Genomic DNA, 10,085 nt, shown 5'->3' with positions numbered 1-10,085 from the left:
CCGTTTAAATCTGAGCATGCGCGACTCACATCTGCACTCGACTCACATTGGGTAGTGACACCGCTGATGCAGTCAAGAGAATGCCAAACCTGTAAGTGGCAGTGTAAAGAGAAGCTCAAGCTTTTAGCAAATGTTACACAGAGACGAGTAAATAGACCATTTGATGAGTACAATTTTTTTACTGTGGAAATAACACACGTCTGCTGCACTAGTTTATATTTAAGGTTGCAAGACTATATATGGAGTTGAGATACATTGGATGTGTTTATTGTAACTAATTAACATGACAAACTCAAAACTTTAAAACGCATCTAGACACTTCATTAATCTTGATCAATCATCTAATCCAGAGATCTTCAACAGGGGGTCGGGGACCCCTAAGGGGTCCTCAAAGTCACTGCAGGGGGGCCTCCAGGTTATTGTCAAATTTTATAATCATAAATTAAAATGTTCTAACATATTGTTAGCAAATATAAATCCCCACTAATGATAGGCTTGCTGATGATAGCCACCCACAGATTCACTGTGCCACATGTATGTGTAACATTAAAATCATGCCACCAATTATTTTAATAGCTTAGTATTTCATGCAAAAACAGTTATGTTTAAAGGCTGTATGCCGCGCTACACGTTATAGTAGGTGCAGGTTAATATGAAACTTCATTTTATACAATATATGTAGTAGGGGGTCCCTGCTCCATCTCTCTTTTAGTTAAGGGGTCCTTGGTTTAAAAAGACCCCTGGTCTAATCAAAAAGCCAGGTGTGGGTCTCCAGACATCCATCTGGGCAAATGTTTGACCAAAGGGAATGATAATGACAACAAATAGAGCACACCTGTGTTTGTTCACTAAAGTTTACATGGGAAATGTAGTTTACAATTGTTGTTACCAATGTTCAACTATATAGCAAGCTCAATATTTATATCACACAAACTGAGAATGACAACTTCTGTTACTTATTTCTGTTATTGAGATTTCTTGACTGCTTCCTGTATTGCTGTAGGCCTACTTTTTGTTTCATGCCTTTGGGAACTGCAATTGTGAACTACATTTCCCATGTGTGCTTGTGCAAGATCAAGCACAGGTGCGCTCTATTTGACGTCATTATAAGCCTCGAAATTCCCCATTTGTCAAACAGTTGCCCTGATGAAAGACGGGAGACTGGAAGTTTTAAAATTCAATCCCAGAGTGACTGAAGGTTTTCTTCTTTAAAATGTAATGTTTTCGGTTCTTGCACCTTAGCAAAGAGTTGTGAGTGTGGAAAAAGAGGAATGCTAGAGAGAGACGACAAAAAGTATTGAGAGATGAGACATTTTATTTTGGCCTTTAATGGCATTTGTTGACAGTAGAAAACATGTAAACTAATGCCAGCCTTAAGCTTAAAATGCTTCTCCATGGGTTGGAACCATTTTTTTAGACCCTCATTCATAAAACCTTCTCAATGCATCTTCAGATGAAGCCGAACATTCAGCCTAAACAAGGCTATCTGCTTATGTGGCAATACAAGGTTTTTACCTGGCAAGAGCTAATAAACAAAAAACGCAACAAACAGGCCCATGTTATTATTATCCTATCTTTTTTTTTTATTACAAGTGAATTTTACTGCTCCAGAACTGACCAACGGGGAAGCACTCCCAGATCATGTGCTTTTTTGGGGGGGCAGAGAGTGCATAAGGGGCTTTTAATTACTTTCATGTGATGCATTTTCACAGGGGTTAGATATGTCCTATGAATGAAATTGTAGTGAATCTGCTGATGGTCTAGATTGCGTGATCGTGCCAGTCAAGATCGATACTCAGGCCTGGGTAATCGCACACCCAGATCCTCTCAATAGGAAGGGCCAGATTTCCAGATCTCACTAAGCATCATATAACGCCTTGATACCACAGTTTTTAGGCTGCACAGTTCATAACTTCCGGAAAGGATGGATGGGCAGAGCCCTCTGCCAGGGGATACCGTATGCCTTGACTGCAGATCTTAATTCAAGGTAAAAGAAAAAAGAGGAATGCGGTAGACTGAATGCGTTGTGTAAATCAGAAAAAGATAACAAGCCGACCTCGATAAAATGTCTTTGAGACAATGAAGTCTCCCCTTTTCCCGTTGTGGGGCTGTCATTGGCCTCCCCCCCCGATCAAGAGTGCTGTGTTATTGAACATAGGGGCGAAAGTGTGCCGGTTACAAGCTACATGGCAATAGGTTTCAGCCAATCTCCAAGTCTTGATAAGATGTGAGATAATGGGGCCAAAGCATAGCTGACAGTTTGTTAGAAACATTGGCAAAAAGAACGTCATGGAGTGACCAAATTCTCTGTAACTGGCCAGTATCCATCTGCAGCAAATGTGTCTCCTGTTACAATGCAATGTCAACATTTCTCTTTCTTAGTAGGCCAAGAGTGCTGGCTCACTTATGAGGAGCATTCAGTCCGCCACAATTCCAAACTAAAAGTGAAAGATCATCCATTTTCAAAAAAAGCTGCGTTCTAAATTAAAGTACATGTGTACAAGGAGGCATACCTTAAGCCGCCATCTCTGCCCAGCCGATCAGGTGACTCTCCGGAGATAAAGAATTTTCAGAGACGTGATCATGTACATATTCCTGTGAACATTAAGGCTTTTATGTTTTGCTTAACTCAAAGGCTGTTATTTTGAAGAAGTTGCTAACCAACCTTGGACTGTGGTTTAATGTAACCTGAGTAGTTTTATTATCACACATACGTTTATTGCTTATATCCCAGCGCTTCTTTTCAAACATTTGAGTGCCAAAAGAAATCCCCAGCGGTTGAAATCTTTGTTGATCTATCGACTGTATCTATCTCTCTTTGCATAATCTGTGTATCCTATAAAGGATCAAAGTAATCTGGTGACGCACAAGCGGCCCCCAGCTCTGTTGTCACTTGTGAATTAATGAAAAGATGAGTCACTATTTTGATTAAGCACTATTTTGATAGCCGATCCTGTTGTCATCACACTCCATGGAAATATGGAAATGTTCTGTTATCGTATTTTCTCTCATGCACACTCACACAATCTTTGGTGCAGGTGTGACTTTTTTCTCTTGTACTGCAAACATAAGATGTCCCTTTAGAACCTCTTAAAGGAAAAACCATATTCTGAAAATTGTCTTTGACCAGTTGTTGGAAAAGGAGCCACCATAGCGTTTGTTTGTGTGATCTGATTCTTCAAAAAATCTTGACAGATGTCTTGTTGAATCAGCCTTGTTTTCAATGGGGTTTTGCTTTTTTGGAAGTAGTCAGTACCGAAGAAGAGGATCATTTGTTCTCCAGCTTGTGATTTGACTGCTGACTTAAACAGCCATGCCACTATATCCAATAGTTGTCTTGTCCATCATGGGGGGAAAATGAAAATAAAAAACAGCCCATAGAGACACATACCTACTTGTTCACTCATTTTGCAGGAAATGCTCAAAAGAACTGTGAATATTTTCCCGGACCCACAGGCCTCAGCGTGGCCTGGAGGCTGGCAGACTGTCCCTGTGACATTGGGCTGTATTGACATGGAATTGGCTTGAAAACTATCTATGAAAAATCCTCTTGCAAGTAAAACCGAGCATGTTGCCAAGGCTATTTGACCAAAGACTGTTCATAAAAATTCCTTTATGTAAAAGTCAATATACCTTGTGGAAAACATTCAACCCTGCCATGCCTAAAAACAAAAACTCCAACAACAGAGAGAACCCAGTTTCAGGCCTAAAGAGAGTACACTGTAATTGTGAGACTCATGGTGAGCAATTACAGACACGAGGGCAAAGCAAGAGAGATGAAGATAGAAGGGAGTGGGTGAGAGGAATAGATAAGTGTCCAAAAAGAAAGGATAATTTGGTATTACCAGGGCTCGGTTCCATTTCCTGCCCTGACAGAGACACGGAGACAGACACGCTAACAGCCTCTCCTGCCGCGAGGAGCTGGCCTTTTTTCCCTAGTCATGGTTGTTGTGGAAATGTCCACGGTGCTCAGGGTGAGTCTTAATAGTTCAAGCAAAAAGCCCTGCGGTGTTCATTATCCGAGGCCCCGAGGCCCAGGACGCTGCCCGCCGAGGCTCTAAATGCTGTGATGACAAGGTTTAATCACCACAGTCCCCACAGTGATTTGCTTTTTGTTTTGACATTTTGAAGATTTTAAGTGCTCGTATTATGCTCATTGTTATATCAGAATATTACATGGTTTAAGTAAAAAAAAAAAAGCATATTTTTGTTGTACTGCACATTGCTGCAGCTCCTCTTTTCACCCTGTGTGTTGAGCTCTCCGTTTTAGCCACAGAGTGAGGCATCACACTTCTGTTTAATCTTTGTTGGGAGTCGCACATGCTCAGTAGCTAGGTAAGGACTACTAGCCAGTCAGAAGCAGAGTATGAGGACGTGCCACGCTAGCAGCTAGGCGAACATTGTGTGTTACAAAGAGACACACGTTCATCACGGCAGTAAAGGCTGGACTACAATAGAGCTGTTTGGAGCAGTTTGTGAACAGTGTTTCCTGTTGGAGATGGTAAGTCCTTTTGGGGTGGACTTTAGGAACTTTCACTTTGTAAACCCATTACTTGCACAAAAAAGATATGTTATACAATAAAGGAAAGAGGAAAGCCCAAAAAAGCATAATATGAGCACTTTAATACAGCATTTTTGGATGACTAACTCAAAATACAAAATAAACGTAACACTGTCCTCCTGTAAATTTCCAGGGAGCTAATGATGTGTGTGTGGGGTAATGAAGCAAGAGAAATTCACACACAGCTAAACAGGTGTTAAGAAAACAAAGTTATTTCAGGGAAAAAGTCTGTAATTGAACCAAAATCCGTTTGAAGGCCACCAGCATTTAAAACAGAGAAATTATATGGCAAATTTATATGGCAGCAGTGACGTCCCCCATTGGTTTGTGAACTACTGTTTTGAAGCCTCAAGTTTGAAAACTTGGCCGTCATCCTCTTGGTTGTTTAAAACGATTTTCAGACAAGAGGGCGGAGCTGGGAAGGATGATGAGGCCAGGCCAGTGTTGTCTATGGTTTTAACAGCGCTGCGGTAAGCTAAATGATAAAGAGGGGAAGGTGCCGATTTTTCATTTTTTGGGAGCCAGTGGAGTCACCTCCTGCAGAAAATTAAGATATAATGCAGGTTTAAGCCACTCTTAGTCCATTACTTTATGCAGTCTATGTAAAAGAGCAAAAAACGATTGAGATTACCGTATGGCAAACCATTAGCTTACTAGGCTAACAGAGAAAATTACCGGAGATTTACTGATTAGGTCCAGAGAAAAGTACAGCAACATCAAAACCGATCTGCAGGTCTCTAAAGAAGACGAAAAGGCAAAAAAGGTTAAATTAAAGTCTTTTGAAAGTAGCGTGTCCTCCTCCAGCCCTAGAGTTAGCTGCCTAGCTAATACCCGTCGCTATTTCTTCTGTATAGCCATAACATCCATTCTCTCACATTCTCAACCATACGTATGCAACACAAAGTACCTGACATGGCCAAATTTCTCTAAAGTACATTCCTTTATTTTACAATACATATATAATACGTAGAAATGATTTGGCAGGCAAACAATGAGTGTAAAGGTGAGATGCGGTGAAAGAAAATAAGAACGTCATAATTCACAACAGCTCATAAAGCTTTAACACACTCTTTTCTCTGAACCATCTAGCCTCAGTTAGTTCGTTATTAGGCACATAAACAAGCTTCAGATTGAACTAATGTCAATGGCCAGACTAAAAAACACAAAGCCTGTCTTACAAAATAAATAAAAAACCGAGCTAGTAGGGTAAATTGATGGACTCTTTGTGGTTTATTTACCAATAATTCAATAATTCAAAATTCAGCTAAAGTTGAAAAACTAAGGCAAGGTGAGAGAAATGTCCAGGTGGTACATTTCACTTTGGTAACGTGCAGAAGATTTAAATGTGAATAGATCTGATATGGTCTTACATTGTAATGTTGTGCAACAAGTTACATTATTTTCAGTTGACATAAAAAGGACTGTGTTCACTAATTTTTCTAAATTTCAAAGTAGATACAATATTGATGAAAACAATAAGATATAAATAAGACCGCTTCCTCGTTCTCTCTCCAACAACATCCAGTTTCTTCTCACAGTGAATCAAAAAAGGATGACAAGGGAAGATATAAATAACAAGAGATAGAGACAAAATAGGTATAAAAAAAAATGACCTTTAGTCTTTCGCCTGCTCAGTGAAACGAGAGCGAGGTTCCTGAAGAGTAAGCAAGCCATGGCATAATCTGTTTACAAAGGAAATATTGACTCTAGGCTTGCATTTATCAAAGCTTTGCTCCAAAAATGAGCCAAAATGTGATAAAGGCAACATGTTGGGTTTTCTTCTAATTTCTAACAAGGGCAGTATGGACATGGCAAAGTAGTGAGTGAGCACATACAGGCTCATTAGGACCATGGAGTGTTAAATACACTTGATACAAAACAGGCCGATATGGCTGCAGTCTACACATCCGTTCATTTGTGGTATTGAAAAAGTTGCCTCATTCACAAGGCAGACATCATCTTCTGTCAGTATAACCACAATAAAAAAATATCTAACATTTTGAGTTCAAAAAATAACATCTGTATTTATTTTTGTAGGGAGAGTTTTCCTTCATTCGTTCCATGCTCTTTGATAAAAACACAAAGGGGGTTGGAATGCTCCATCAAGTCACATTCAGGTCTTATTTGGTGATAAGCGAGAGGCAGCGCGGGGGGTCTGTCACTCACAGTCCTCCCCGGCAGTGGCGGCCTCCAAAGCAGCGAGGGCCTCGGCCACCATCGAGTCCGTAACGCTGTGCACCTCCTCCTCGTCATCGCTCTTCATCACCGAGATCCCGCTCTCGATGGTGGATACATCCAGACTCTTTGGCAGTGTGGGCTCATCCCTGGTGTCAGCCGAGGAAAGGCTGGTGGTGCTGGTGTGGACGTCCACCGACAGGGCGCTACAGTCGTCCCCCGTGTCGCACGGGGGCTCCGGTGTCCCGCCCACGCCCTCGTCTGTCTCATCTGCTGACAGGCTTTCTCTGCCAATCACACACTCAATGATGGAGCTGTCCCACTCATTTCTCATTGCTCTGCATCCCCGCTGGCCCTGGCTCCTCTGGTTCTCGTACTCGTCTTGTATGTTGGGGTAAATGGGCACCTGGATCGGGCCTCTTTCCTGGTTGACCCATCTCGGTCCCAGTGACTCTGGCTGGATGATGTACAGGCCTCCGTCTGCAGCTGGCGTGCTCCCCTGCCGGAGCAGCTCCTTTGCAGGGGCCGCGTGCTTGACGTAGTTGACGTGGTTGTTGTCCACCTCTAGTTTCAGTGTGCTCTCGTTGGACTTGCTGTAACCCAGGTTGTTGAAGCCCTGCTTCTGCTGGTTGAGGTCGGGGAGCAGGTCGCTGCCGGGATGGCGTTGGGGCTGGTAGAGCGAGTTGGCTGCAGAGTCGGACTTCCTCCCATCCACCGCCACCGAGGGGTCATAGATGTAGCTGCGAGGGAGACAGACGGAAAGGGTGTTACAGAGACGGAAAGGTCAGAGTTACGTTTGACTTGAGTGTCTATTCGTCTGACTGAGCTCCGGGAGTCAGATGTTCCCGCGGCGATCGATGAAAACACACTCACGTACACTGACGGAAACAAGGATACCACATTGTGCAGTCAGTACACCTTTCTAAATGGCAGTGTCTTCGCTTGATGTTTACACTGCATCATGGCGTGGCTGTACTAATGTTTGCACTGCTCGTGTGAATGTCAGATATATTATGCAGACAGTTATTGGAAGGAGCAGAGAAAAGATGACAGGGAGGTGTACGCAGGCCTCTGACTGTAATCTTCCCCAAATGCTTGGTATTTTTGTGCATGATCAACCCCCCCCAATTTTCTATCAATCTTCTGATCTAGCTAACTATGGAAAATAAAAAAGCATATTCTCCAATTTAAAGGAGACTATGTTATTCAGCCTAATAACAATAACCCTAGTTGTTTGTACGGTAGAGGCTAATGATCACTAGGTCGGTGGTTACCAAACTGGGGACCAAAATTCAATCTTATGATCCTGAATTTGATCCTTAGGCTCATAAAATTTCCCCTTGACTTAATGTGCACTATAATATGAGCTGTTTCCTGCTGTGAAACATTATGGTCTTCTGGTGATAGTAACTCTTTTGATTATAGAAAGAAATGGGCAACTGATTATGTGCCGAGTCTAAGAACAAAAAAACAAAACAATACATTATAATAAACACAAATAAATTAACATTTAGTTTTTTCAAAAACTAGGGAGCCCTAGTTATGCCAAAGAGTTCAGCTCATTGAAATGAGTGACAAAAGTTGAATGCTAAGGGGCCATTTTCACTCTCTTCACTTCCATTTCCATTCTCGATCACATAAATAATAAGCAGCACTGATACATAATTTAACATCACTGTGATGTTAGATGTCTTTTGAATCCCTGCTCACTCTTCTGCTGAGTCTTCCATTGTGTAAATTACAGACCGCCATATTCTCTTTCCAAGAGATCCGGAGATGTCCCAATTCCTCGTAGGATGGTTGAGGTCGATGAAGGTCTGAGACTAATTAATGCTCATTTAAGCTCTATACCTTTTTAAATAGTTCCTTGTAGGCTGTAAGGACAGCCTGATACCTCTTTCTGGAGGATTTTCTTACAAGGGCATATAAACACAAGATGACACGTGCACACACACCTCGACAGGTATTAGGAGTGTTGGCAGGTGGGCTTTATTGTGTGGGCAGTGTAACCGGCTGTCAGACATCGCCTGCCGCGAGAGCCTCATGTTTCGTCCTTTTATTTGTTTTTTCCTCCGAGCCTCGCAACCCCGATAGAGTTCACTCCATCTCACACCTCGCCAGGTGCCTCGACACAAACCTCCTCCCTGTCTCTCTTTCAGCATTGTTGTTATGTATTTGCAGCTCACAAATCCACCATCCCTTTGCACTCGACTTCTCCTGGGTATGAGCGCTCTCCTTAAAGCTTTATTGCATCTATTGTCTCAATCGCTGCCTCCTCCTTCTGTCTTAACTTGTCCTCTTCCCTCTTCTTTTCTGTGCTCGCTGTGTTTTTAATCTTAACCCCCTTTTGGATTTTACTTCCCACTTATCAGTATTCATGTTCTTAAGAAGTCTTGAGATTTAAAACTTTCAGATATTTTATTATAAATCCCCTCCTGGTAAGCAGACACACAATAACCTCCCCCGCCTACACATTTGTATAGTCAAAAGCTAACATGCTCACCCTTTGACTTAAGCACCTCTCTCTCTCTCTCTCTCTCTCTCTCTCTCTCTCTCTCTCTCTCTCTCTCTCTCTCTCTCTCTCTCTCTCTCTCTCTCTCTCTCTCACACCCTGCATCCTTTCGTCTGTCTCCCCTCACAGTGGAAAGCTGAGAAAATGAATGTCTTCCATTTATTTTGCTCCTGGGCAGCGCTGCCGCTGTGCCAAGGTGAAATTTGAGGCTTGCTTTCAGAAAAGACACACGCACGCACACACTTAAACTATGTTTCTGCAATTTTGCCCTTTTTCGTTTTTATGACCGAGACAAAACAGACAGTAAAATCAGACAAAATGTCAAATTTTGGGGTATATTGAATAAAAATATACCAATTTTATGTCTATGTAAGAAACGCGTGAGTGTTTGTGGTTACTGGACCTAAATCAAATCTCTCCAAGCTTAAAATGTCATACAGACAGAGACAAAGCAGACGCTCCCCAGTGTTAGGCTTACATTTGAAAAGAGTATTTTTGCTTATACAGTGAGTAAATTAATTCTGGGGAATTCCTGTTTTCCGCTCTATTGGGCTTTTGGCGGCATGTGACAAAGTAGATTTGCTCACCACTTGTCCCATACAGGTCGTTAACTATAGTAATTAGACACACAGTCATACGTTAGTTTCAGTACCATTAAACATGGTTTAATGGTTTTCCTGTGTTAATACCTACAATTGTTTGTTACACCATGCAGGACAATTGTTAGGGGAGGGGCCGGCCTAAGCGTTTCCTGTTTAATAGGAATAGGGTGGTCATGGATGACAACACTGGACCAAACCAAGTAGAGGGTTGTCTTTCTTTATAGGAATGTTTATT

The 10,085-nt window shown here is 42.0% G+C and overlaps 1 protein-coding gene and 1 long non-coding RNA gene across 4 annotated transcripts in view; both read right to left on the bottom strand.

The window, feature by feature from the left end:
- Positions 1–5,489: 5,489 nt before the first annotated feature.
- zgc:194930 (uncharacterized) overlaps positions 5,490–10,085 on the bottom strand; it is an 18,665-nt gene continuing 14,069 nt past the window's right edge. For 2 of the 3 annotated variants that reach the window (XM_032544560.1, XM_032544559.1), the window contains exon 3: positions 5,490–7,476. In XM_032544560.1, coding sequence (XP_032400451.1) covers positions 6,720–7,476 — 757 coding nt within the window. In that variant the 3' untranslated portion in view covers positions 5,490–6,719. The remainder of the gene's footprint in view (positions 7,477–10,085) is intronic. The other variant, XM_032544561.1, reaches the window with a different exon arrangement.
- LOC116707275 (uncharacterized) lies at positions 8,948–9,268 on the bottom strand. The gene is made up of 2 exons (XR_004336452.1): positions 9,208–9,268; positions 8,948–9,171 (listed from the first exon to the last, which is right to left on the bottom strand). It is a non-coding gene; the product is annotated as an uncharacterized LOC116707275 (long non-coding RNA).

This window comes from Etheostoma spectabile, chromosome 19 (genome assembly GCF_008692095.1).
Source record: "Etheostoma spectabile isolate EspeVRDwgs_2016 chromosome 19, UIUC_Espe_1.0, whole genome shotgun sequence".
Classification (NCBI taxonomy): domain Eukaryota; kingdom Metazoa; phylum Chordata; class Actinopteri; order Perciformes; family Percidae; genus Etheostoma; species Etheostoma spectabile.
This window is presented reverse-complemented; position numbering and strand designations above follow the sequence as displayed.